Here is a 27,743-nt window from a genome sequence, read left to right as displayed (position 1 = left end):
TGCCGTTAGCACCTGCAGTACACATAGGAAAAGATGTATTTCAAGACCAGTGATGTCTTGGGTAATCAGCTGGTAGTTATGTAGCTATCCTAATTCGAGTTTTATAGGCTTTTTAAATTAAAAAAAAAACTGCTTTTGAAGTGCAGAAATTAGTGGGCAACCCCTGTGAGGAATCTGAACTACTGTTTTCCTTTCTGGCAATACCAGGGATTAAACCTATGACTTCATCCTGAACCACTGAGCTGTACTCCCACCCCTCTGAGTAGATAGATAGGTAGATAGATAGATAGATAGATAGATAGATAGATAGATAGATAGATAGATAGATAGATAGATATATATAGTTTTGTTTTTCAAGACAAGTTTTCTCTGTGTAGCCTTGGATGTCCTAGACTCACTTTGTAGACCAGACTGGACTTGAACTCAGAGAGATCTACCTGTCTCTGCCTCCCGAGTGCTGGGATTAAAGACATGTACCACCGTGCCCGGCTCTGAATATTTTTTTTTAATACAATGTTATGTCTCTGTGATGAGCTGGTTTTTTCACTTGTGTATCAGTACCAAGGTGAGTTACAGACTGCTGACATCTATCCCTCCATCCAGTCTGTTGTACATGTCACATGAAATGTGATGTCATCCCTTATAAGGACAAGAGGTGACAACCATACCCCACTTCGGTGTGCGTTCTGCCTTGCGTTTGGCGTAACACCTTGCAGAAGCATGTTGGGTCAGGGTGTTAGTACGTGAACTGTGTACATAAGCTAAGGGCCTGGAGCCCGGTGAGAAACTGACATCTTGGTGAATTCACATTACGAATAACCGAAGTGACAGACACTTAGGGCACACATGGTGGGTGCGAAGGTGATTGTAAGGAAGAAATGACCAGTCCATGCCTAAGATGGAGCCTTTGCACCACAGCAGCTTAATTAGCTCAGGCTAATTAAGTGTAAAATGGGAAATATGTGGTTGAGGTGGCCAGTTACTAGGTGCTGTCAACATTTCAAACAGTATCTATGATAGGTTTACTAGGTCTTTTTTTTTTTTTTTTAAGATTTATTTGTTTATTATGTATACAGTGTTTGCCAGCATGTACACCTGCTCGCCAGAAGAGGGCAGCAGATCTCATTCTGTGTGGTTATGAGCCATCATATGGTTGCTGGGATTTGTACTCAGGACATCTGGAAGATCAAAACAGTGCTCTTAACCTCTGAGCCATCTCTCCAGCCCTTACTAGGTCTTTCTTAAAGCCTACTGTTTATTCATCCTTGGTGCCTCTCCTACTTTCAGGAATTTGTTCTCCCTTTCCTCAACCTGTTCTACTCAAAAACAAACAAATATAAAAACCTACTTCCAAGCCGGGCAGTGGTGGCACACTCCTTTAATCCCAGCACTCGGGAGGCAGAGGCAGGCACTTTGCTTTGAGTTCAAGGCCAGCCTGGTCTACAAAGAGAGTCCAGGACAGCCAAGGTGACACAGAGAGACCCTGTCTTGGAAACAAAACAAAACAAAACAAAACAAAAAAGCCTACTTCAAGGCTGAACATGGTAACAAATTCTTGTAACCTCAGAGCTTGGGAAGTGGAGGCAGAAGAACAAGGCCGCCTGCGGCTGCATTAGTGGATTCACGGCCCACCGGGGCTGCATGAGACCATCTCAGGAGAGAGACAGTAAAGCAAACCTCATTATGAAATTAATTGTGGCATCATTCCATGGCCTCTGCTTCTGTTCCTACCTCCCAGATCCCTGTCTTGAGTCCCCACTTTGGCTTCTCTTCATAATAAACTGTACTCTGTAAAGCAAATAAACCCCAAGTTGCTCTTGGACCTTTTTTCCCCCCTTTGTTTTTGGACACAGGGTTTCTCAGTGTAACAGCGCAGGCTGTCCTGGACTTGCTTTGTAGACCAGGCTGGCCTTGAACTCACAGAGATCTGCCTACCTCTGCCTCCCAGGTGCTGGAATTACAGACATGCGCCACCATGCCTGGCTGCTTTTTGACCATTTTTACGTTTTTGTTTTGTTTTTATACAGTATTTTACCTGCATGTGTGCCTGCACTCCACAAGAGGGCACCAGATCTCATTATAGATGGTTGTGAGCCACCATATGGTTGCTGGGAATTGAACTCTGGACCTCTGGAAGAGCAGTCAGTGCTCTTAACCCTTGAGCCATCTATCCAGCCCAGATAAAGAATTTTAAATGAGAGAACACTAAATGCTGGCAGAAATGCTAAACAGCAGAAACTCTCATCCTCCGCTAATTGGAATGTGAGTTGATGTATCCTGGCAAAGTAAAAACCACGCTTCTGCTCCAAACCCTACACTCCACTGTCCAATCTACAGCCAAAACCAACTCTTGTGCATATATTTTAAGTAGCATATCCAGGAACACCCACAGTGACATTTAAAAGAATGAGGAAGTAAAGGAAACCACACAAGCAAAGTATGAAAATACTAAGGTAGTGGGTACTGTATAGCAGCAGAAATATACTATGGCCATGTAAAAGTAGCTTAGATGACTATGCAGGTAGAAAGAAAGTAACCACAGCACAAAGCAAACAGAGGAGCCTAAGCTGGGTGGCTCAGCCCGTCTTAGGGTTTCTATTGCTGGGATGAAACACCATGACCAAAAAGCAAGCTGGGGAGGGAAGGGTTTATGTGGCTCAATTTTCCACACCATAGTCCATCACTGAAGGAAGTCAGGACAGGAGCTCAAGCCAGGCTGGACCCTGGAGGCAGGAGCTGATGCAGAGGCCACGGTGGGTGCTGCTTACTGCCTGGCTTATCATGGCTTGCTCAGCCTGCTTCCTTAAAGGACCCATGACCACAGCCCAGAGATGGCCCCACCCACAGGGGGCTGGGCTGAGGCCTTTCTTCAACTAGGCTCCTTCCTCTCTGATGACTCTAGCAGGCGTCAAGTTGATCTAAAACCTGCCGGTACAGCCCTCTGAGGCCTGCGCTGGGAGGTAGAGGCAGGACAACCAGGTGTTCAAAGTTGTTGGCTACCCAGCAAGCTCAAGGCTAGACCCCTGGGAGCCTTCCTTCTTGTTCTTCTCCTGCTCTCGCTGGCTCCCCTCAGCCTTCACATTTTCTCACCCCTCTGTGGGAGAGCTGTGAGGGGCTCTTCCCTGGATGCTTCAGACTCACTTCAGGGTTCAAGTCCCATCACACCATCTCGCTAAAACAACTGTCGTTGAAGTTACCCTTACTCTTTCCAAATTCTTCCTCATCGGAGCATTACACTCCTTTCCTTCCTACAACCTACCAAAATCTATCTTTTCATTTGTTTTCTTCTTAAGGATTTATCTTCTGTGTGTGGGTGTCTAAAAGCCTGAGGGTGTGTTTGTGCATCATGTGCAGACCTGATGCCCACAGAGGCTATAGGAGGGCATTAAATCCCCCGGAGCTGGAGTTATAGAGGAGTCGGCCATCAGGCGTTTGCTGGAAGTCAAACCTGGATCCTCCTCAGAACAGTAAGCTCTCTAAGCCACTGAGCCATCTCTCCAGCTCCCTTTTTCTGACTAAATGTCTACTACTTCTGTTTGTTTGGGGGTTTTTTTGGGGGGGGGATGGTTGTTTGTTTGGGTTGGTTTGGTTTTATTTTGGGGGGGGGATTCAAGACAGAATTTCTCTGTGTAGCCTTGGCTGTCCTAGACTCACTTTGTAGACCAGGCTGGCCTCGAACTCACAGCAATCCGCCTGCCTCTGCCTCCGGAGTGCTGGGATTAAATGTATGTGCCACCACGCCCAGCTAAATGTCTACTTCTTTAAGCAGAGAGAAATCTATGTTATGATGCCACCACAGTCCCTTTCCCTGCAATTCTGATCTCGTTGTAACTGGACCTATCAGCCGATGCTAGCACATCTGGAGCTGAGGCCAACTGATGTCTCCAGGAGGAGCCATCCGACTTTCTCTCCTGATATCTGAGAGTCCCCCCAGAAATGCCACTGCATGTGCATTCCTGTGGGACATTGGGAACAATCTAGCTACAGACCTTTTCCCCTTTCCCTCCTTGTCACCGGTCTTTAAGTCTGTCCTTTCAAAATTCCTGATCACCTGGCATACCCATTAATTACTAGCCATAAGTGAAGCCAGATCTGGACCTCGGATAGACCTGCAGCAATGCTGTCCGTCGGACTCAAACATCACTGGTGGTTTCTCAAGCCACTCCATGTGAGGCTGGGAACAACAGCTGTCACTCTTGGCCACTAGACAGACTCCTTTCTGAATGAAACCTGTGCTGTCTTTCCCTCCACTAACTGAGGAAGTGTGTTCCTTTAAAGGCATAGGTAGAGACATAGGCAGTGGGATTGTGGGTAAGAAGAGTTCACTGTGCCTTTGCCTAAGCTCAGCATATAACACTTCCATTGCACAATGAGAGCCTGAGGTGCCAGTCCAACCTGATGGGTCAGTGTACCAGGTAGCCCTGGTGCTCACACTGCCTGGCTTGCCCACCAACCGGTATCTCTAGTATGGTCTTCAGTTTCTTTGATGACACTGCTTGCTGTGAATTGCCAGGCTGTCACTTTCCAACGGATCATATGATTCTTAGCTCCAGAATCCCATCTTAAGGCCATTCCCAGTACCAATTGCTGCATCAAGTATACCAATTAGGAATAAATGACACCATCAAAGTAGATGATTGAGAATAGTTTGGCAAGGGAGCTGCTTGCCCAGGCATAAGCAGGACAAAGGAAAGGCCAGGAGCCTGGTGCAGCCCCTCCAAGCTGGCTACTCTGGAGAAACCCCAAGTGATTATGGGATGAGGACGACTAGCAGTGGAAGGGCAGGAGCGGGGAAGGTACCTGAAGGCGGTGTGGTCTTTGTAAGCACCAGTCACCAGCAGTCCCTCCATAGGAGAGCCAAGGCTTATGTAAACACCCCTACGGTCTCCTACTTCTGAATCTCCTGGCCGTCAGCAAGCCATAAAGCCAGGGTCATGGAGGTCAAGGGGAAGAGATACAGAGAAAATGCACGATGGTTTGCACACAGCCTTGACTTGTTTAAATGTGTCTGATGCAGGGCTCCCAGGTGCTGCCATCGCCTTGCCCTCGTTTTACAGGTCCCAAGCTCCGGCGTGGCCCCAGAGCTCAGCCTTTTTCACTCAGCACCCTGGGGTCTCCCAAAGGCGTCCTTGACTCTGGGCTGAGTCATGTACTCAGAGGCAGGAGCTAGTGTTGAGGGAAGTCATAACACAGTCTGAAGGAGAGTGTTCAATCTGAAGTAGAGGTCAGAGCTTCTCAAATCACTGAGAAGCCGAAGGCATTACTTGACAGGGAATCCTGGCTGGGTTAATCCCAGCACTTGGGAGGCAGAGGCAGGCTGATGGCTGTGAGCTCGAGGCCAGCCTGGTCTACAAAGTGAATCCAGGCTAGCCAGAGCGACATAGAGAAACCTATCGCAAACAAACAGAAAAAGGAAGAAAGAAAGAAAGAAAGTAAAAGAAAATAAAAGAAAAAGAGAATGTTCATCTGCGAATGAACATAGGGCCTCAAGAATGCTGGTCAGTCTCTGGGCGGCTACTGTGCACACGTTTAATCCCAGCACTCGGTACGCAGAGGCAGGAGGATCGATGTGAGTTCAAGGCCAGCCTGGTCTACAAAGTGAGTCCAGGACAGCCAAGGCTACACCGAGAGACCCTGTCTCAAAAAAAAAAAAAAAAAGCAAAGAACAAAAAACAAACAAAACAAAAAAGAATGAGGCAACACTGGTCAGTCAAGTACTCTGCCACTGAGCCACATGCCCCAGCAGGAAGGGCTTGTTTCAGCTCACCCCTTGAGGGTCCAGTCTCACACAGTGGGGAAACCATAAGAGTAAAGTGAAACAGCCAGTAATAATGTGTCCACAGTCATGAAACAAACAGGTGAAATCACTGGGGGCTTTTTTTTGCAATAAAAAAATTGAAATCATTTTTTTATTTTGTGTGTATCTGAGGATTTTGGCTACATGTACTTCTGTGCACCATTGTGTACCTGGTACTCACAAAGGCCAGAAATAAATATTGGATCTCCTGGAACCGGAGTTGCAGATGCTTGTGAGCCACTGTGTGGGTGCTGTTGAACCATCCCTTCCCATGGCTTTTTTTTTTTTTTTTAAGATGAAAAGAAATCCTGGGCCCGCTGGCCAGCCAGTCTAGCCAAACTTGTTCAATGAGAGAGCCTGGCTCAAAAAATAAGGTGGGATTCTACTGAGGAAAATGTCTGACATTGACCTCTGGCCTTGACACACACATGCTCCCATACAAATGTATATATACACATGAACACAAACAAGGATAAACTGTCTTGGCTACCTTTTCTATTGCTGTGAAGAAACACCACAGCCAAAACAAAGAATAGGAGAAAGAGTTTATTAGGGCTTGCTTAGAGTTTCAGAGGGTGAGTCCTGGACCAACAGGGCAGCAGGCAGCCAGAAGTGGTGCTGGAGCTGGAGCTGGGAGATTGCATCTTTACCTACAAGCCTGAAGCAGAAGGAGAGGGCTTTCTGGGAGGGGCATGGGCTTTTGAAACCTCAAAGTCTGCCCCCAGTGACATACCTTCATCAAGGCCCATCTTCTGATCCTTCCCAAACAGTTTTACTAACTAGAAACCAAGAATTCAAATATATATGCTGTGTGTGTGTGTTCTTTCTCATTGCACATACATACACTAAAATAAGATAAAAAGACCTAAGACCTCTCAGGTCCCCCTCTAGAACCAACCCATCAGGCCTTGCTCTTCAGCATGTATGGTGTCCTGAGTGACACATTGGTGGGACTTAAACTCCCCTGGAAGAAAACCCTGTGGGGGCACGTTTTGTTTTGTTTTGTTTTGTTTGTTTTGTTTTTGAGACAAGGTCTCTCTGTGTAGCCTTGGCTGTCCTGGACTCTTTTGTAGACCAAGCTGGCCTTGAACTCACAGTGATCTGCCTGCCTCTGCCTCCTGAGTCCTGGAATTAAAGGTGTGCGCCACCATGCCTGGCCATGTGGGTATACCTTTAAGGGTATTTCCAGAGAGGTTTATTGGAGAGAGGAAGACCCACCCTGAATATGGACAGCACCATTCCATAGTCTTGGGTTCTGGACTCAACAAAAAGAGAAAATCAGGGGCATTTAAGAGCACTGGCTGCTCTTCCAGAGGACTTGGGGTTCAATTTCCAGCACTCACATGGTGGATCACTTGTAAACTCCAGTCCATGGGATCTGATGCCCTCTTCTCGCCTGCATGAAAAATGCATGTATATAGGGCACAGGCGTGAGTGTAAGGTGGTGCATCCACTATGGGAATTAATATAGAGATTCCTCAAAACAAACAAACAAGAAAAAAAAAACTAGAAGTACAGCTACCCAGCTCTACCATTCCTGAGTACATACATAAGGACGCTCAAGTTCTGGAGTTCTATGCTGTAAAGTTGGCTCAGTGTGGGGGCTCACAGGGACTGCAACCAAAGTGCTGTACCTACACCCTACACCCCCTACACATATGTGGCAGATGTGCATCATACTCAGCATGTGTGTCCCCCAACAATGGGAGCAAGGACCGTCTCGGACTCTGCTGCCTGCCTTTGGATCCCTTTCCCCTAGCTGGGCTGCCTTGCCTGGCCTCAGTGGGGGAGGATGCACTTAGTTCTGCTGTCGTTTGAGGTGCGACAGTGAATTGGTTCCCCTTGGGGCCTCTCCTTCTCTGAGAAGAAAGAGAGAGGGGTGTGTGGAGGGGGTCTGGGAGCTTGAGAGTGGCACTGGAGGAGAGGAAGGAGGAGGCTGGGATTAGGCTGTAAGGTGATTAAATAAATAAAAATTTTTAAAAATTTTAAAAACTTGGCTCAAGCCAGGTACAGTGGCGCACACCTGAATTTGGAGAGGCAGAGTCAGGTGGATCTCTGTGAGTTCGAGGCCAGCCTGTTCTACAAAGCGAGTCCAGGACTGCCAAGGTTACACAGAGAAACCCTGTCTGGGGAGGGGGAGTTGGCTCAGTGATTAAGAGTACTTGTTGCTCTTGGGGAGGACCCATGCTCAGTTCCCAGCACCCACATGGCGCCTCACAACCATCTGTAACTCCAGTTCCAAGGGTCTCAACGCCGTCTTCCACCTCTGTGGACACCAGGCATGCATGAGGTGTATATGAATACACGCAGACAAAACACGGATACACATAAAATAAAAGTCTCTTTAAAACATTAAAAAGCAGCTGGGTGTGGTGGTGCACACCTTTAATCCCAGCACTCAGGAGGCAGAGGCAGGTAGAGCTCTGTGAGTTCGAGGCCAGCCTGGTCTACAAAGCGAGTCCAGGACAGCCAAGACTAGCACAGAGAGACCCTGTCTCGAAAAACAAAAAAAAAAATAAATGACTAAATAAATAAATAGCACTGAAATTCTAATAAATTGTATTTGCAGTACTTCCCCCATCAAAGAGAGGCCTCATGTCTAACAGGGGAGCTGATGCTGTTGCTGTTGGCTCAGGGACCATGCTCTAACGCAGCAGGCTTCCAGAGCAGCTCAGTGTAGGGGCAACCAGCCACATGGAGCAATGGAAATGTGGGTGCTCGGGGTTGAGACGTGCTGCAAACATGGGGTGCACTAGAATGAGGCCAGTCGGGCTTGATCCAAGGAAAGAGGAAGTATGGAGACCACAGAGTCAACTCCCGCAAGCCACCGTTTCCTTTCTCATCTTTCAAGCAGCTCCCTGAGGCAGACATTGCAACGCTGCCTTCCCACTCACCTAATCCACCTTACAGGCAGCCAGGATCCTGCTCCTCCCTACGTACTTCAGTCTAGCACTCCTTCCTGCCCAGACCCAAGCCGGGCCCCGCCGCAGCCGAGGTCCACCACTCCAGTCATCTCTGCTGACCTTTTCTGACCATCCGGTTCCCCATCTTATACGTGCCTCTCGCTTGCCTCAGCCGCTAAGGTCTTTCTCTTACTGCTTCTCCTGATGGAGGGCTTGCACCATCCCATCCACCACCTCCCAGAGCCCTCGCTCCAGGACATGTAGGGCACACTGCCTTTGGTCTAGCCGCCCCGTACCCGCTGCCCAGGGCTCTACCGTCAGGTTCCCGAGCTGTTGTGACTCTCCGGCATTTGTGTCGTGATTCTTCTACTGGAGTCTACTTTCCTTTGGAACAGAGCATGACTGGCCTTTCTATTCTGCCTGGACCTCAAAAATCAAGTTTCTGACGTGCCCTGGGTGTGATGGCATACGCCTTTAATCCCAGCACTCCGGAGACAGAGGGAAGCAGATTGCTGTGAGTTCGAGACCAGCCTGGTCTACAAAGTGAGTCCAGAACAGCCAAGGCTACACAGAATCTCTGTCTCAGAAAAAAAGAAAAGAAGAAAAGTTTCTGAAATGCCATGGTGATTGGAAATAGATGTACTTTCATAGATGCAGAAATGACAAATGTTCCTTTAAAAATTAAAAAAATAAAATGGGTGTGTTGACACACACATCTGTAAATCCAGCACTTGGGAGGCAGAGGCAGGTAGATCTCTATGAGTTTGAGGCCAGCCTTCCCTACATAGGAAGTTCCAGGACAGCCAAATCTGCATAGAGAAACCTTGTTTCAAAAAAAAAAAAAATTGCCGGGCATTGGTGACACATGTCTTTAATCCCAGCACTTGGGAGGCAGAGGCAGGCAGATCTCCGTGAGTTCCAGGCCAGCCTGGTCTACAGAGTGAGTCCAGGACAGCCAAGGCTATACAGAGAAACCCTGTCTTGAAAAACAAAAAACAAAACATGAAACACACACACAAAAAAAACTTCTCTTGACAGAATTTCGCTGTTTCCTAAACTCTGGGGCCTAAGCAGTGCTCCTGCCTCAGTCTCCCACATAGCTGGGACTATAGGCACGACGTCTCACCTAGCTCTAAAACTTCTATCTGGAGATAATTACAGATCTTCATGAAGTTGGGAAGGTAATCAGAGTTCTTAGACTCTTCACACAAGCTCCTCAAAAATGAGGACCACAAATGTGACATCAGTATCGTATGTGTGCAGCACCTGTCATCCAATCACCGGATATGGGTGACATCATAATCATGATCTGAGAATATATCTCAGATGATGATTTGCCTAACATGGACCCTAGGTTCAATCCCTAGCATTGCAGACAAATAGGCCTAGAACATGGTCTCACCTAGGACAGCCTCAGGCTGGTGGGAGGAAGCAGGCTTCTAGAACATGGTCTCACCTAGGACAGCCTCAGGCTGGTGGGAGGAAGCAGGCTTCTGGAGCTGATGATGATACCTTTGGCTCCTCTTGGCGCCCATGAGGCCGGGGCTCAGCCATCTGGAAGCCCCAGGGAACACCAAATTACAGAGCAGCTTCTCTTACATGAGAAAGACATAGCCACTTCCACACATAGCCCACTTTCTTGGGCTGAGCGTTGGTGGCCCACGCCTTTAATCCCAGCACTCGGGAGGCAGAGGCAGGCGGATTGCTGTGAGTTCGAGGCCAGCCTCATCTACAAAGTGAGTCCAGGACAGCCAAGGCTACACAGAGAAACCCTGTCTCAAAAAGCCAAACAAACAAACAAGTACACTGTCTCAAAACAGAGTACTTTTTATTGTCAATTTCAAATACAGAAGTAGAAATGACAAACATGAGCCTTTCTTCCATCTATCTTATTGAAGTTCTCATAAAACCTAAGAAACAGGTATAGAAGACACTTTCTCCTGATGGCTTTAGAATGTCCAACATCAAGCACTGAAACACTTGGTGAGGTCACGCAAACAGGCCTCCATTGATTCCTCCCTCAGACACTGAGGGGAGGCCCATTTTCTTCTGGATTCAGGATGCTGAGGTGTGCCTGGAGAGGGACCAAGCACTGCCTCTGTGAGTGAGAACCTGAGGAATACGCAAACCACCTTGCTGGGAGAGAAAACAGCCGAGCCTGCAGCTGATGTGTGCTGTAGAGAGCCAAACAGCTTCTCCTTTTTTTTTTTTAATCTTCAATTCGCTAAAGGCCCAAAGACTGTCATGGTTGGGGCCTTTCTAGACTTTGCTTACAATGATTGGAGAAGAGAGAGAAGAAATCAACCATGCCCCCATCTTTTTCTTCTTTTGCGGGGGAGGGCAATAGGATCTCATGTAGCCCAAACTGACTTTGAACTAGGTCTGTAGCCAAGGACAGCCCTGACCTCCTGATTCTCCTGCCTCTACCTCCTGACTGCTGGAATTAGAGGCACATGCTACTACTTGTGCCAAGGGGGTCCAGGCCCCCTTGACGGTGGAACTCTTCCACTCAGCCATTCTAGGGAGCTGTCCCAAAGGAAACACAAACATGCAGATGCCCGTGTGTGTGTGGGAAGGAGCATGTGTGTACTTACACATATCTACATGAACAAGACTATATGGGACCACGTCTCTCTGAGCACTGGGTGCAGGGTATTTTGTGTGGTTGCTGCTTGTTAACAGAGTAGGTCATCGAGGTACAGAAAGTTGGTAGAAAGTCTTTGTGTTTGTGAGCCAGGGAGGAAGGCTCCCGGATGGCCCTGGTGGTCCAGCTCATGCATGACAGGCATGTCAGAGGACTGGATCCCACCTCAGGCAAGGCATAAATGAGATGTGTGCACAGGCGTGGGCAGGTGGGAGTGAGGGGCGGTCTCAGTTGCTCAGGCCACTCACCTCTGGACATGGGCTGAGACTAAGGGGAGTCAAGATGGCTCCTAGTCAGCTCAACTTCCCCTCTGGCCTGTGGGAGGAGGAAAGTTAAGGCAGACAGGTGGAAAAAGCCGCTGTCCTGGCAAGCCTGTGGCCCTTTTAACAGCCACTGTGTGGTCCTATAGCCAGCTCTCCTTCAGCACAGAGTGTCTCTCCTAGGAAAGCCAAAGCAGTCCCTCACCGTGTCCCCTGCCTGATCTCCATAGCCTGTTTCTCAGGTGGAGACACTGAGGCCAAAGATGGCTGAGATGTAGCCCAGCTGGTCCTCCACTTAGACTCAACCAACCCTGATCATCACTGTGCTGCCTGACAGCAGTCAAGTAATGATGTCACTGGCAGTCACTAGTTCCAGTCCAGACCGGAGGGATGGGGTCCAGATGATGCCTGGCTACTGTAGCTGTCTGGAGATGAGTGGACCACAAGTTCCCTCTTACAATGTCAGAGGCGGCAAGCAGAAGAGCACGGACAGACTGACAGACCTAGGGCTCCCAGGGCCATCTTCAGGGCAGGGACAAAGCCTTGGCAAGGCGGGTCCAGAACCAGGACTTGGTGCAAGGGTTGGTATAGTCACAGATAGTGATGAACCGCAGGATACTGGGGAAGTCCTTCTTCATCGCCTTGTATTTGATGGGAATCAGTCGCTTCTGCTGGACACCTGGAGGCCAAAGGGTGTGGTATTGGGACCAGGCCTATGCCCTATGGTGGGGCAGACCCAGCCTTACAGCAAGGGCTGGCACCAGCTCTCCACCAGCTAGGAACCAATGGTACATACCCACTATATAAAGAAGCGCACAGGCACATCATCTCAGATATCTGCCTTGCTTTGGTCTTGCATTCTTGGTCTGGCATCTTAAAGCTATACCTCCCCTCCTCGATCTGTAAGCTCACCTGGAGAGAGGCTGAGAGCAAACTTGGTCTGGAAGTCACATTCCTTGCTCTGTAGGTAATCATCAGAAACAACCACCACCATCCGGCGACACCTAAGGGAGATGCAGAGTTCAGGCACCATACCTCCAGAGGACAGCCTTAGGAAGGACCACATTACCCAGGCTAGACAGGCTAGACAGAGCCCAGCTGGCAGGAGAGTTGCAGCATCTGGACCTCTGGGTTTCACACACTCACCCACCTACCCCCTTAGATACCTGACCAACCTTTTCTCAATGAGCTCACTGGCAATGGACCAGACACAGGTGCCTGGCAGGACGTCACGGTCAGACACGCACAACTTCAGCCGGTAGTCTGTCTGCTCTAGCTGCCGGATGATCTCCTGCACAAACTCAATATCACTGGGGCAGTAGCAGATGAAAGCATCAAAAAGCTCTGGCATTTGTCCTGAGGATGGGGGACGAGAGAAGCAGTCGGCCTTCTGCGGGAAGGAGCCCAGCCTAGAGTCTTCCATCGAGGGACACGGGCACTGCACCCATCCCAGAGTGATGTCACCCACATGCCCTTCCCACCAGTGAAAAGACAGCTCCCTCCCAGAAGAACACCGGATTAAACTATGATGGAGGCATGACATGACAGTGTCAGAACCACTCTGAAATAGGACTGCTATTGTCCCCACTTCTTGGAATGGGGAAACCAAGGCTGGAAAAGAATGGGTGACTTGCCCAAGGTCGCAGGCCCATCCATCTGCTTCCGAGGTCCATGGTCTGCACACCCCATGTTCTGGGGGATGTGGCCCACCTATTCTATCCAGGGGAACAACAGGGGCCCTTACCCAAGGGGTCATCAAGAGTGGTGATGCCTTCCAGCTCCTTTGTTTGTGGGACACTGCTCTCCACTCTGGCCACCTGTAAGGGCTTCTCAGACTCTTGTTTCTGCTGACTACGGATGTATTTCTGGCAGTTCTCCTCTGTGGAGAAGAGGCAGGGTGAAGAAGGCTCGCCGTTGCCCCGGGCTGCTGTACACACTCAGAATCTTGTCTTTCTTCTCTGGCCTTACTTGGCCTTCTCTAGCCACTGGTGCCATGGACCGCTCTATAGCTCTGGCAAACTGACACATGGTGACCCCCATCTGGCAAGGTGTACCTAAGTGTAGGCAGGGGTGTTGCGCTGAGACAGAGGGCGCTTTAGTCCCTCATTTGTCCCATTGCTCCTGACACAACCGAGACACCCCCAGAGCAGATATTGACTTCTAGACCAACTGAAGGTCCTTTTTAAAAGCTGTATTTATTATTATATATACAGGCCAGAGGAGGGCATCGGATCACATTATAGACGTTTGTGAGCCACCATGTAGTTGCTGGGAATTGAACTCATGACCTCTGGAAGAACAATCAGTGCTCTTAACCGCTGAGCCATCGCTCCAGCCCCCCAACTGAAGGTCTTTGCCTAGGCTCATTCCTCATAACTCCCTACCTTAGGGTTCTTGAGCCCTCTCCCAAGCCCTATGCTGTCCTGAATATTGACAGAAAATTCGACTGCCTCTCACTTACTCCCCAGCACACCGCAGAAAAATAGGCAAGCTAAGGCCAGTCTCCGCGACCGTTGGCACAAGGCCAGAAAGCATGCTTCCTCACCGATGAGGGGCCCCAGGTCGTTCAGTATATCCTCTCGTCCCAATAAGGCCAGCATCTCTAGCAGCCGGCCGACCGTCGCGCCAGGGCGCCCCTGCCAGGCATCCAACAAACTGCGGGTGGGGTCAGGGCGAGTCTCCAGCTCTCGGATCTCCAAGTATTCGAGGCCCATCTCCTCCGCCAGCGAGGTCCAGTCGGCCGCCACCAGCGTGCGTACGTTCAAGAACAGCGAGAGGCGGCGCCGCACTCCCACGTTGAGCGCTGCCAAGGGTAGGGAGGATTTAGAGGAGTCCAGGGACACGGGTCCCGCGCGAGGGCTTCCCGCAGACATAGCGAGTCACCCGGGCCCCGGTGCGATCGGTGCGCTCGCCTGTTGCGCTTCCTACTTCCCCTAGGGCTCCTGGCAGGCCCTCCTTCTTTTCGCTTTCCGAGAAGCTCCGCCCTTTGCTAGAGTCTGGAGCCCAGACCATAAGAGTTTAGTTGGAACGTCCCGCCACTGCCCTCCGTGTCACTCGACTCCTGTTTCTAACCTTTTCTCATCTCCTCTTGAAGGTGTAAAAACCTAGAAAAATGCCTCTGACATATGTCTTGGCCCACCGACCTGTCCTGGGCAATCTGGTAGTGGTGGCTACGCGTGGTGAGTTGATTCAGCCTTGCTTAGGACTAGAAGGAGTTACCGTCCTTCCATATTCTGGTAACAGGAGCACGCTGGCTTCGGAAGAAGCAACGCGAAGGCTCGATCTACCTTTAGCCGTGTGGGGCAAGATGGTGCCTCCGTTTTTTAAAGGGGAAGGCCACGACCATGCCAGCAAATTGACATTTAGAGTATCCTGTCCTTTGGAGTCAGCACGACCTTCCGGGGCTCTGCAGAGAACACGCAGACCCACCACCTTACTCTTTAACGTTGGGAATTCAGTCTAGACGCAGGGAGGCTTGTTTTCATGAGTTCACTCAATCTACTTAGGTGTCAATCTTCGACAAACGGTCTCCACCCACCCCCACCCGCCACCCTCCCGCCTCAGTAGAATTCCTAGGGGTATGTGGGCACTAATAACATCATCCAAACACACCTAACTAAAACAGGCTTAAGACCTGTGGGACACGCTACAGTTAGAACCTGTCTGCTTCTCAGCACCTTGGTAAAATCGGTTCTTCACCCAATATTGCTTTGTTTTCTGTGACAGTCCAACCCCGTCGGGGACGAACTTGTTGCCTCAACATTATCTAGGTCCTCAGCCCAGACTTTTGGGACCCGGGGCCGAACGGAGCAAATTTCCTTTCCAATGTGCTCTCCAGGGCTCACACAAGCAAACGGCGGAGGGCCGGGCTTCGCCGTCTCGCCTTCCACGCTCCTGCGCGCTGAGCTCAGGGGGAGGGCCTTCCTCGAGGCTGAGTTCATCTCAGGAAACCGAAAGTTTGCTGCGGCTCCTTTTAGTGTCTGCAAAAGGTTGCACAAACTAAAGTTTCCAGCTTGTCTTCCTGGGTGAGGCTTAAGAGTGCGTATCGTGATTGGCCTCCCTAGGATTGGGGGGCGGGGCTTTTAGTAGAAAGGGCAAGTTAGGATGAGTTTTGGGCGGGGCTCTGGGGCGAGGGGTGGGTGGCTGGGCCGCCCTTAAGCAGATCCCCTTAATCTAGTTGGTTCTGTCTAGGAGTAGGTGGCCCCTTTAAAGACCACAGCCTCCACTATTGAGGCCTCAGGAGATAGAGGGCGGTCCTGCGCCTGCGCCATCGCCTGCGCCTGTTTTTATTCGTTCTGTTCGGCACCCAGAGCCCAAGCTGACCGGTGAGACCCACCTCCGCGATGCATCGGCTGCAGGTAGTGCTGGGCCACTTGGCTGGCCGGCCCGAGTCCAGCTCCGCGCTACAAGCCGCTCCCTGCGCCGCTGGCTTCCCGCAGGCCTCGGCCTCCGACGTGGTGGTGGTGCACGGACGGCGCACCCCCATCGGCCGCGCGGGCCGCGGCGGCTTCAAGGTGAGGCTTCTCCTGCGGGCGAGGGGCGCAGACGGCAGCCAGCGCGGGTGGGATCCTGCTCTTTGGGGTCCGGGGACCGCAAAGTCCCCGGGTGGGGATGCGGGAGCTGGGCTCACCGCTGATCGCCTCGTCTTGCAGGACACCACCCCGGACGAGCTTCTGTCGGCCGTGTTGACCGCGGTTCTCCAGGACGTGAACCTCAGGCCTGAGCAGCTGGGAGACATCTCCGTGGGTGAGCTCACCTGCTGGGCCAGCACTGGGCCCTCCCCGCCCTCTTTCTCCCTGGAGCCTTTCTTTCTCACCGGGGACCTGGGTTCACTGAGCAAGACGATTGTCTGCACCGATTTCAGTGGGATGATTCTTTGATAACCAGCTGGTGCACCATTCCAGGCACATCCGTAGGCCAACTGAACGGAGGCGGAAAGCAGGAGTACCCTGTGGTAGATGCTCCAAAGCAGCAGTTTTCAACCTGTGGGTTGCGATCTTTTTGAGGGTCAAACGACCTTTTTACAGAGTTCACCTAAGACCATCGAAAGATGGTTACATTATGATTCATAACAGTAGCAAAATTATAGTTATGAGGTAGCAATGAAAAATGATTTTTTTTTTGGTTTTGTTTTTTGAGACAGGGTTTCTCTGTGTAGCCTTGGCTGTCTTGGACTCGCTTTGTAAACCAGGCTGACCTCGAACACATAGAAATACACCAGCCTTTGCCTCTGTTGGGATTACAGGCATGTGCCATTGCACCTGGCTGAAAAAAAAATGTTATAGTTAGGAGGGGTCACCACAATATGAGGAACTGTATTAAAGGTCACAGCATTTTGACAGTTGAGAACCGTTGCTCTAAAGCCCCTAAGTCCAGGAGGTGGGAGAGCAGGGGTCCCTACCTATGCTCCCAGGTTACAGGTGTGGACGAGTTCACCTCCCTACTCTAACCCCTGCTTTCCCTGAACTAGAACAACATAATGTATACTTTTTTAAAAAAAAGATTTATTTATTTATTTATTATGTATACAATGTTTTGTCTGCATGTGTGCCTGCAGGCCAGAAGAGGGCAACAGATTTCATTATAGATGGTTGTGAGGCACCCTGTGGTTGCTGGGAATTGAACTCAGACCTCTGGAACAGCAGACAGTGCACGTAACCTCTGAGTCATCTCTCCAGCCCTAGAACAATGTAGTGTAGGACACGGTTTTGTCCGGAGGTGCCAGCCTGTACCTCCCCACTGCACTGACACAGGGATCGGAGGAGGGCACTTGGGGAGGTGACAGTTGCAGACTCATTTCCCTCAGCTTTCATTCAGGCTTTGCACTGTGTGCCTCTTACCCTAGAGACTCCCTCTTACCAGGCAAGCAGGCGACACCCAGCCTTGGTAAGCATGCTGGTGGCATGCCAGCACTGGGCTGTTGGGTAGCTGGCTCCCTATTCCCCAGACTCTGAGTTTCTACAGCGTCAAATGAGCCTAGGGAAATCCTGAAGTGACTCCAAAGAAAGATCTGGAATGTCTCCTCTCTGGAACTCATGGTTGAACATGAGTGCAGAACACTATTTGGTACTAAAGAAGCTTTCTGTTTACAGGCAATGTGCTTCAGCCGGGAGCTGGGGCCGTCATGGCACGCATCGCCCAATTTCTGAGGTAACCCTTCTGCCTCTGGTGGGGATTCTAGCACCGTCAACCAGGCTGAGCTATCAGGTTGAACATTAGATGTCAAATCAACCTCAATCTTTGGACCCAGCTATTCTCTTACTTTGAAGGGTGAGGTGTTTGGCCCAGAACCAGCATACCCAGGGCTTTGGGACTAGAGCAAAGGCAGCCTGATGTTTCCTAAGGACAACTTGTTTACCCGTTGGAAGCGTGGACTCTGTCCTCACATGTCACATAATCGCATAACCAAGCTGATCGGTGACTTTGCTTCCGTTGCTACTTGAGAACTCCAGGCTCGGTCTGTTATCAGAAGCATGAGGGTGGGAATGGGGCAGGAGAGCCAGGAGAAGCCCTTCTGGTCGGGGGGTGGGGGGGGGGGCAGGAGTTTACTTACTTCGACGTGTAAACTGAAGACCCACCTCCCCGAGTCCTTCCTGCCACATGGAAGAGAAACAGAAATGATAACAACAGTGGCCAAGGGCAGAACAGGGGAAAAAACCAGAACCTAGAGACTAGGAAAGAGGCTGGACGTGGCGGCACACGCCTTTCATCCTAGCACTTGGGAGGCAGGCAGATCGTTGTGAGTTCGAGGCCAGCCTGGTCTACAAAGCAAGTCCAGGACAGCCAAGGCTAACAGAGAGACTCTGTCTTGAAAAAAAAGAAAAAAGACTAGGAGAGGGTCAGAGTTAGCCTCCACCCCCTGTAACTGTCCAGTTTTGTCTCTTATGTGCATCCTAGCTTTGACTTGCTGCCTCCTGTATGCCCGCTGCTGCCCATTCCATCCCCATAGAGGTCTCTCTCCCTGTTCTTGCTCTGGCAGTCCCTGCCCGCACACCTCTGGAGACCTGGCTCTCAGGTGTCAGATAAGTGACCTTGTCCAGCAGGGTGCTGTGTTCCTCCCCGCACTGTGGCTTCGCCATCTGGCCTCATTATTGCCATCTCAGCAGTGGATCGATCTTCTGTGTGTTGGCTGGGTATCCTCTGGGGCACAGGCTTGTCGTAGTTTAGCCTGCTTGGCACAGTGCCTTGTGCTCGGTAGTTGCTTGGTGAGAGCGTGGAGATTTAGGGAAAGCAGCTAGAGCAGTGGGTAGCGTGGAAGTCTGTCAAGCCTTAGACGTCATCACTAAGGGCCTGGCCTGAGGATCTCCAAGCCTGATGCACAACAGAGTCAGCCAGGATCTCAAGGGACTTCCTGAGGTTGCCTGAGGAGGGCCAAGGCTTTGTACTGTTGGCCAGGGCAGGTTATCTTATCAGGAGGGGCAGCCTGGGTAGCTTCCAGAGCTGAGCCTGCTGACAAAGCCCAAAGAACACCCAGGACCAAGGGTGTAAGAGCGAACATGCCAGAAGCACTCTTCATCCTTAGAGAATGCAAGCAGGGCCCACAGAGTGTAGGGGCCAGGAAGGCCAAGGGGCAGGGCTGGTTGGAGTCCAGCCCATGAGGCCTAGCTCTTGGGCGGGTGGCCAGTCTCTTTTCTTCCTCAAGCCTTAAGAAGGAGAGGAAGACTGCCTGTGACCCAAGGAAGCTTCCTTGCCCGAGTTTAGAATCATAAGAAAGCCTGTGATTGGGGACCCTCATTTGCCCAGTAGTTGACCCTTCCTTTACCTACGTCTACCCTAGTTGGGCCAAGGCCAGCTGTTAGTCCTCTGGTCTGTACACACTGCTATGGGCCATAACAGGGCCCTAGAGCCTCATGGGCCCCGCTTTCCATGAGATTATGGCATGTTCAGGGCCGTCTACCATCTCTACTTGTGTTTCAGTGGCATTCCAGAGACGGTACCGTTGTCTACGGTCAACAGACAGTGCTCGTCGGGGCTGCAGGCAGTGGCCAACATCGCTGGTAAGTTGTGACTGCCGGGTGCCCGTGAGCATGCCCTGATGTTGACCTCAGTTCTTTTCTTGTTTTAGTTTTTTGAGACAAGGTTTCTCTCTTTGGCCCTGGCTGTCCTGGAACTCGATCTATAGACCAGGCTGGCCTTGAACTCAGAGATCTACCTGCCTCTGTCTCCTGAGTGCTGGGACTAAAGGCATGTGCCACCACTACCAGGCTTTGATTTTAGTCCCTGACCCTCACGACCCTAGGCAGGAGGAGTGGAGGAACAGCCATTGTCACACTCCCCAGCCTTTTTGGGTGCTCCCGGGTCTTCTGTGAGCCTTTGTTGACCGCACCCCGAGAGCAGGGAGGGAGCGGGCTGTGCTGCTGCTGCAGGGAAGGCCCGCCCTGGCCGACGATGGTTATGAAGTGCTGCTTTTGTTGCAGGTGGCATCAGAAATGGGTCTTATGACATTGGCATGGCCTGTGGGTAAGATCGCCTTCCTGCCGGACCTTATTAACCAATGCAATAATCAAACTAATTTTCCTCTCCTAGGTTCTGAGGAGCCATGATTTTAGGGTTCTCCCGCCCACTAAGACAGCTGAGTAGGCTGGGCTCCCAGAAATGTGTCCAGGAGTGGCCCAAGCACTGGGCCGCTCAGGAACCGTCTAGTCTTACCACCAGCAGGAAGGAGGGTTGGTCCCAAAGCACCCTGGGAGTCTGCCAGGGTGGAAGATGGTACGCAAGCATGTTGAGAAGAAAGCACTATACTCTTGGGAGTGCCTTCAGTGGCGCTCGCGTATTCTCTGTGCCCATTGAGAAAGGAATATCAGGTTAGGTTCCCTAAACCCAGAGACGCATAGAGCAAAGCACAGTGACGCACACCTGTCATCCTAGCTAGTGAGGCTGAGGCAAGAGGGTCTTAGGTTAGAAGCCATCCTAACTAAGGCCAGGGACAGCTTTTGTTGTCTGTCTTACTCGCCTAGCCATTCTCTTGTCACCAGACTGGCACCTGGGTACATCTGGATTCTGAGGGACAGGTTGCTGGATATCTGTTCACTGTCACCCCTCTAGATTGCAGTCCAGGGTGCTAGGGCCTAGCACTTAGGGGTGTCTGAAGCTGCCACAGGAGGCCTTGAGAGGCCTCCGAGCTGGCAGCCCCGGGTTCCGTTGGACGGCTTTTGATAGGAAGCACCGCTGGACTGTGCTCAGGCCCTGGCTGCCCGCACTGGGTTGTCCTCACCTTTGTGTCAGTAGGAGAACAGCCAAAGTGCACAAATGGGGACTGCGGTGAGCAAGGGTCACAGCCAGCCTGCATATCTCTGTTCCTCCTGTTTGCCATAATGAGGGCCACACATGTGATGGCTTATGGGAAAGGGCGGAGCCTCCATGAGGCCTCCCTGAGGGAGTCTAGTCCCAATCAGTTTGAGCACCCGAGTGTTGGAAACAAAACGAGTGGGTCTAAAGGATGCCTACGTCACAACCTGACCATCCTCCAGCCTCTGAGAGTGCAGCTTGCCCAGGGGCTTCTCGCTGAGGGTCATGTCTGAGGCCAGGCTGCCTAGTGGTGGTCTAGGTTGGACAACCATGGACAAATTTCTCACCATTCAAACCTGACTGTCTTCGTCTTTAGAAGGGGACACCTACTTCACCTAACACCATGGGGTCTGTTTGAAGGGCTCTATGCTTGAAAAAAGTTCAAGCTAGCACTAGAGGTAGGAAAAACACCCAGTCAAGGCCATCTGCTATCATCTTGAAGAAGCTTTACTTTCCAACACACACCCACACCCTTTCTTTTCTTTTCTTCCTCTTTCTTTCTTTCTTTCTTTCTTTCTGTTTTTCGGGACAGGGTTTTTCTGTGTAGCCTTGATTGACATTAACTTTATACTCATTTAAAAAGGATTTTCTCTGTTCTCCCTTTGAATCTGTAGTTGCTGAAAGCTGGCCTAACTCTGGGCATATGCCCCGGGAGGGGGGACAGGGAGGCTGTCCTTGGGGGTGGCCAGTTTCCTGCATCAGTACTGAGCAGTGGGGCCTTGGCCCTGGCAGCGTGTCTAGTACAGTGCCTGCCCAGTGCTGGGCTTGAAGGAGAGAGGGCTCGGCTGCCCTGTAACCTCCACCTGCCTCAAGGGCCGTCTGCCTTTCTCAGGCTTCCTAGACAGCTCAGCACACTCCCCGAGGATTCCCTGCCTATTTGTTTCCTAGCACTCGCCACTCAGCTGGCCACCCCTGGGGCTTCCTACTAGAGCTAGAGCTCGCTCCTTCTCCTCAGGGTGGAGTCCATGACCCTGTCTGACAGAGGGAACCCTGGGAATATTTCTTCTCGCCTGCTGGAGAATGAGAAAGCCAAAGACTGCCTGATTCCTATGGGGTGAGTGCTCACAGGAAACTGTGTGTTTACCCACTCGCTGTTCTGCCTGTCCTTTGTCAGATACCAGGGAATTTTCTTCTCTGGGGCTTGCAGGACTTCTTCCTCTGGGTGTCATATGCTCCATAGGAACCGGGTATGAGAATGCTGCTGACTTCCATTTCCTGACACAGCCCTCCAACACACACACACACACACACACACACACACACCTCCGATTCTATAAGTTCCTCAAATGTAGCTCATCCTTCATCCTCCTGTCTGAGAGGCTGTGTCTTAGGGAAGGCAGTGGTAGCAGTCTCCAAAGGCGTGGAGGCCTCAACAGTTGAGGACGCCAGGAGCTTGGATTCCTATACTTGCAGGGGAGGATTCGAGCCTGTGACATGCAGTATATGAGATCTGCTTGGAGCCGTGTTTCTGAGCTCTCCTCAGTGCGTCCAGGGGCTTGTAATTCTGGGAGGCTGGCCATGTGAGAACTCTAGACTACCTGGCTTGGTCTACAGCCTGTGTCTCTAAGAGTAGCTTGGAAGCCATTGGAGAAACTGCAGCCAGAGTGTGCCCCCAGCATCCCTCCTGCCCTTGTGTTACGGGCTGAGGCAGCTCCCCTGGGACAGTTCCCTTTGTGGGCCCCACATTCACGCTGCTCTGCCCTGCAAGAGGGTATCTTTGAACTGCGAGTCTTTGAGCATCCATCACGTGGTTGCTCGGTATCCACGATGAGCCACGAGCCCCTGGGGTGTGGACTGGAAGCTTCTGTCTCAGACCTGGATGCCCGGAGCTTCACGCACAGGCCTTCAGTGTGGCCCTGGCCCTCAGGCCAGCAGACCCACGACCTCCTGCTTTCCTGTCTCTGCGCTAGGATAACCTCGGAGAACGTGGCTGAGCGGTTTGGCATTTCACGGCAGAAGCAGGATGCCTTCGCGCTGGCGTCCCAGCAGAAGTGAGTGTGGGTGGGGTGGACTATTGGCAGGGGTTGAGAGCGGATCACAGAGCCACCCTCGTACTTTCAGGTAGAGCTTTGCCAAGGGACAAACTTCATATCTCTGGCTGGGAGGTGGCTGTGGCCAGCACCATGATGGACTGGGCAAGGGCTCTGCCTTCCCAAATGATTGACTAGGCCTGAGACTGGGGAGGTGATCTCAGGGAAAGCTGAGCTGCCATCAGAGAAATACAAAGCCTCGGCTCTCTGGGCAGCCTAGGTTGGCCAGCCCAGCTGTACAAGAAGGAGACAACATGGTGGTGCACGCCTTTAATCCTAGCACTGGGGAGGCAGAGATTCTGTGAGTTCAAGGCCAGTCTGGGCTACAAGGAGAGTTCCAAGACAGCCAGAGCTACACAGAGAAACCCTGTCTCAAAAAACCTGAAAACAAAACAAAGACAAACAAAGAGGAGACAACCAAGAAATTCATGGTGTCTGGTCCAGATGGCCTCCTCAAGCGGAGCCCTTAGCGGAGACAAGGCAAGCAGCTAGAAGCTTGCTTGTCCAGCTATTTGAAGGATTCAGCGTAACATCAGAAACGAAACATTGCCTCCCAAAAGGAGGAAGCAGAGAACTGACTCCCCACAGTTGGCCTGTGCCCATTATACAGGAGGGCCAACATCTTCAAACTTCCTCCTCCCCTTTGAGGTGGGAATTAGACACGATCTAGAGCTGTGGGGCAGATGAAGAAGAGTGTTTGCACATCCTCAGGCAGGGTGCGGGTCCTGAGGGGCTCCTTCCAGGCAGTGCTCCTCAAAGGCCGGTGTGCTCCTAGACTTCGGGCCCTGAGCACATGTTCTTCTGAGTTGGCCAAGGTCAGGGAGAGGCAGGAAGGGATCCCAGACATGCCTGTGTCTTACTGTCCCCTGGTGCTGGCAGGGCGGCGAGAGCCCAGAGCCGGGGAAGTTTCCGTGCTGAGATCGTGCCCGTGACAACCACCGTCCTTGACGACCAGGGCAACAAGAAAACCATCACCGTGACCCAGGATGAGGGTGTCCGTCCCAGCACCTCCATGGAGGGCCTGGCCAAGCTGAAGCCTGCCTTCAAGGATGGAGGCTCTACCACGGCTGGTGAGCATGGGCCGGTACTAGGGCTGACTGAGGTGACCTGTTCCACCCTGGAGCTGACCGGGACCCCTGGGAAGGTGATGGTGGGGGTCTGGCTCTCCTCAGCTAGGCCTGATGCCTCCTTGTCCCACGTTCCCTTCCCTAGGGAACTCCAGTCAGGTGAGCGATGGAGCAGCTGCCGTCCTGCTGGCCCGGAGGTCCAAGGCTGAAGAATTGGGCCTCCCCATCCTTGGGGTCCTGAGGTCCTATGCTGTGGTCGGCGTCCCCCCTGACATCATGGGCATCGGACCTGCCTATGCCATCCCTGCGGCCTTGCAGAAAGCAGGTGAGGCGGCTCCTTCTCACCCTGGGCTTGGGTCCCTCAATACCTGTACCTCAGAATTGGCTTGACCCTGTGGGTGCTGTGGGTGAGGCAGGCTAGCGCCCCACACCCAAGGGCCTCCTGACTCCACAGCTGGGACTCACTCACTTGTCCCTAGAATACAAACACTAGACTCCTGGGGTCTGTAGTTGGGATGGGGTCCTGGGGAGGCCCAGAGTCCAGCCCAGTGGTCGTTGTCAGCTCTGGTCTGCACCTCACCCGCAGGACTGACTGTGAGTGACATAGATGTCTTTGAGATCAACGAGGCCTTTGCCAGCCAGGTGAGTCTGCGTCTCGGTGTTGCCCAGGTGGACGAGTGATGCCTGGTGGGACGAGAGAGTCAGGGGTGCAGGGTGGGCCGAGACTCCGCCTACTGCTCTGGCTCCTTCCAGGCCCTCTACTGTGTGGAGAAGCTGGGGATTCCCGCCGAGAAAGTGAACCCCCTGGGGGGTGCCATAGCCCTGGGCCACCCCCTGGGCTGCACTGGAGCAAGGCAGGTCGTCACACTGCTCAATGAGCTGAAGCGCCGTGGGAAACGGTAAGGCTGCTCCTCGTGGGGTGCTGTGGGGGTGTCTGAGCTGAGGTGTCTGATAGCCGGGCCTTGGGGAGGCGAGCATACACACACACACACACACACACACACACACACACACACACACAGGTGCTCTGAACTGGGAATGTGGGGGTGAGACCTGTCTTCCAGAAGCCTTGCTTTAAAAACAGCATAAAATGGGCTAGAGAGATGGCTCAGAGGTTCAGAGCACTGCCTGCTCATCCAGAGGTCCTGAGTTCAATTCCCAGCAACCACATGGTGGCTCACAACCATCTATAGTGATATCTGGTGCCCTCTTCTGGCCTGCAGGTGTATATACAGGCAGAGCTCTGTATACATAATAAATAAATCTTTAATTAAAAAAAGAAAAACAGCATAAAATAGCTTAAAACAAACAAAAGAACCCTAGGCATAATGGTACATGCCTTTAATGCCAGCACCCAGGGAGGCAGAGGCAGGTAGATCACTGAGAGTTCGAGGCTGGCCTTGTCTACATAGTGAGATCTGGGACAGCTAGAGTGAGACCCTGTCTCGAAAGAAAAAGAAAGAGACAAGGAGGGTGTCTGGCCCTGAGTGTGTCTGACTGGGGCTCTCTTGCCTCTGTGTCCACAGCCATTGTGGCTGCAGCTCTGCCTGGCGGGGACATGGGTTGGGGTCTGGCTCTGCCCAGCCAATGCAGATTCTCTTCCCCAGGGCTTATGGAGTGGTGTCCATGTGCATCGGGACTGGGATGGGAGCCGCTGCTGTCTTTGAGTACCCTGGGAACTGAAGCCCTGGCTGCGGGCACTACCCAGAGAGTCCTACTGTGGTGACCAGAGGGACGCTACAGAAGCCACCTGCGTGGGACACTCGGCACTGGAGGGGCGAATCACAGCACTTTAATTTAGAAGGCGTAATCACTGGTGACACAAGGAGGTGGGACAGCCCAGTCAAGTGCCCCAAGCTATGCCGAAGTGAGCGTGGGTCACCCGGGTTGCAAGGTCGTTTGTACCTCTGAGAGATGGATGTAGTAAATATGTGTTGTCCCATTTTGGTGGCTGTCATTTCCTTCAGGGGTCAGCTTTTACTTCCTGAGTTTCTGTGAGTTCTACATAATGGTTAAGAGCCGTGGTCTCCCCAGTGAGACACAGCTGCTTGCAAGCTCTGGCGACCTGTCAGACAGGACCTCAGCTGACAGCATTGGCCTAGAAGAGACCTCCCAGGAGTTGTACAGCCTCTAACCGCGGTCCCTACTCAGCTCTCCAGTCCCGGGCCTTGTTGAATTCTTCACCTGGGGCTGAGGCTGGGGGCACCATGTAGGGAGGCATGCCGTCCTGAGAGCCTGGGCCCCCAGCTGCAGCCCAGCATAGCCCGCTGCTCCTGGAAATAGGTGGCAGGGATAACCTCCCACCGAACTCAGTGCTCTGCTCCTATAGGTTGGCAAGTCACATGACCTTCTCCCGTCTGTGGAGCTGTCACGAAGAAGTTATTTTTATAAAACTGTGTTTGTTTCTCTTACTTTCTCTTTTAACCTAGCTATCACACAAATACCTGAGAGCTTCATGACACAGTGTTGAACAGTTTAAGGCTGTTCTTAACTCTCTATGTAATCCTGACTCCATCTTTGCCCAAATCCCCACGTTACTTACCTTTTAGTTCTTTCTTCGCTCCAGCTGAATCTTTCAGTCCCTCCTGCCCCTTTGCCTGTGGCTGAGTCCCCCCACGCCCACCCCCACCCCACCCCCACCCCCCCCACCCCCACTTCCCCTCGTCTCCTTCCCTGGATGGCAGGAAGTCCAGCCCTGTTCTCTCTCCTGCTCATCGATTGGCTGTAAGCTGTTTGACATATCAGGGCGACAACTGGGGAACAGATTTTACACGACATTTAGACAGTAAATTCTCAGCCCTGGCTGTCCTAGCCTCCCTTTTTAGATCAGGCTTGCCTTGAACTCACAGAAATCCACCTGCCTCTGCCTCCTGAGTCAGAAATCAGCATTTAAACTACACAGTAACTGGGCTGGAGAGATGGCTCAGAGATTAAGGTCCTGAGTTCAATTCCCAGCAACCTCATGGTGGCACACAACCATCAATAATGTGATCTGATGCCTTCTTCTGGTCTGCAGGTGTACATGCAGGCAGAGCAGTGTATCCATAATAATAAATAAATCTTGAAAAAAAACAAACTACACAATAACCTTATGCCTACACCACCATGCGATCTTTTCCTAAGGAGGTAAGAACGAATGTCTCTTCCTCCAGATAAAGAGCCAACAACAGATTGAAGTTGATTCCACTCAAATCCCACTTAATGAACCAGAGAGTATCTGGGTCTCCTTACAGGAACATGGGCAGCCTATGGTTGGTCACATCATTGAAGAAAACTTACTTCTCCGTTCCCTAGAGCTGGTTAATATCCTCAAAGGAAGGGCTGCTGCCTCCAGACCTCTCTTTGCCCTCCACTGTGGAATGCTAATGGGCCCATCTTGTGTGGGTGTCTTGAACCCCAGCAGCTGAGTGTTCAGGAAGCTAACAGCTTGGAAGACTGAGTTCCACAGCTGGGGTTCCAGGCTTGGCCTTTGGCTCCTTAGGCCCTGGACCATCAGGCAGTTTCTCTGACTTCTGGCACCCCAGCAGGCCTCAATACACCCTCCAATGTTGCCATGGTTACCCTCCTTCCCCCCACCCCTTTTGCCTCAGCTGCTGCCTAGGCTGCAGGATCCTGCTAGCCTGTTCTGCCTCTAATTCTAGTCTCTGGCATTTCCTCAGGCCTGCCCTTCAATGCCCATAGCCCAAGCCAGGCACTCTGACTAACTTAGCTCCATACTGGCCTGTGACCTCACCCTGGAGCTCCATAGGCCTAA

General features: G+C 51.7%; 2 protein-coding genes across 2 annotated transcripts; one reads left to right on the top strand and one right to left on the bottom strand.

Annotated features, from left to right (window-relative positions):
* Window positions 1-10,504: 10,504 nt before the first annotated feature.
* On the bottom strand, window positions 10,505-14,887 carry MYD88 (MYD88 innate immune signal transduction adaptor). Its single transcript, XM_084754931.1, has 5 exons — window positions 14,150-14,887; window positions 13,349-13,483; window positions 12,780-12,960; window positions 12,517-12,608; window positions 10,505-12,283 (listed from the first exon to the last, which is right to left on the bottom strand). The coding sequence occupies exons 1-5, from the start codon at window positions 14,475-14,477 to the stop codon at window positions 12,129-12,131; spliced, it is 891 nt and encodes a 296-aa protein (XP_084611057.1). The 5' UTR covers window positions 14,478-14,887; the 3' UTR covers window positions 10,505-12,128.
* An 888-nt stretch (window positions 14,888-15,775) lies between these two features.
* Window positions 15,776-25,931, top strand: LOC311582142 (3-ketoacyl-CoA thiolase B, peroxisomal). Its single transcript, XM_084754926.1, has 12 exons — window positions 15,776-16,118; window positions 16,257-16,350; window positions 17,697-17,754; window positions 19,522-19,601; window positions 20,022-20,064; window positions 21,848-21,946; window positions 22,803-22,883; window positions 23,802-23,992; window positions 24,135-24,314; window positions 24,576-24,631; window positions 24,743-24,888; window positions 25,597-25,931. Exons 1-12 carry the CDS (start codon window positions 15,948-15,950, stop codon window positions 25,670-25,672), a joined length of 1,275 nt encoding a protein of 424 aa, XP_084611052.1. The 5' UTR covers window positions 15,776-15,947; the 3' UTR covers window positions 25,673-25,931.
* The last annotated feature ends 1,812 nt before the right edge of the window (window positions 25,932-27,743 follow it).

Source organism: Acomys minous (assembly GCF_964271855.1).
Source record: "Acomys minous genome assembly, chromosome: 13".
Classification (NCBI taxonomy): domain Eukaryota; kingdom Metazoa; phylum Chordata; class Mammalia; order Rodentia; family Muridae; genus Acomys; species Acomys minous.
This window is presented reverse-complemented; position numbering and strand designations above follow the sequence as displayed.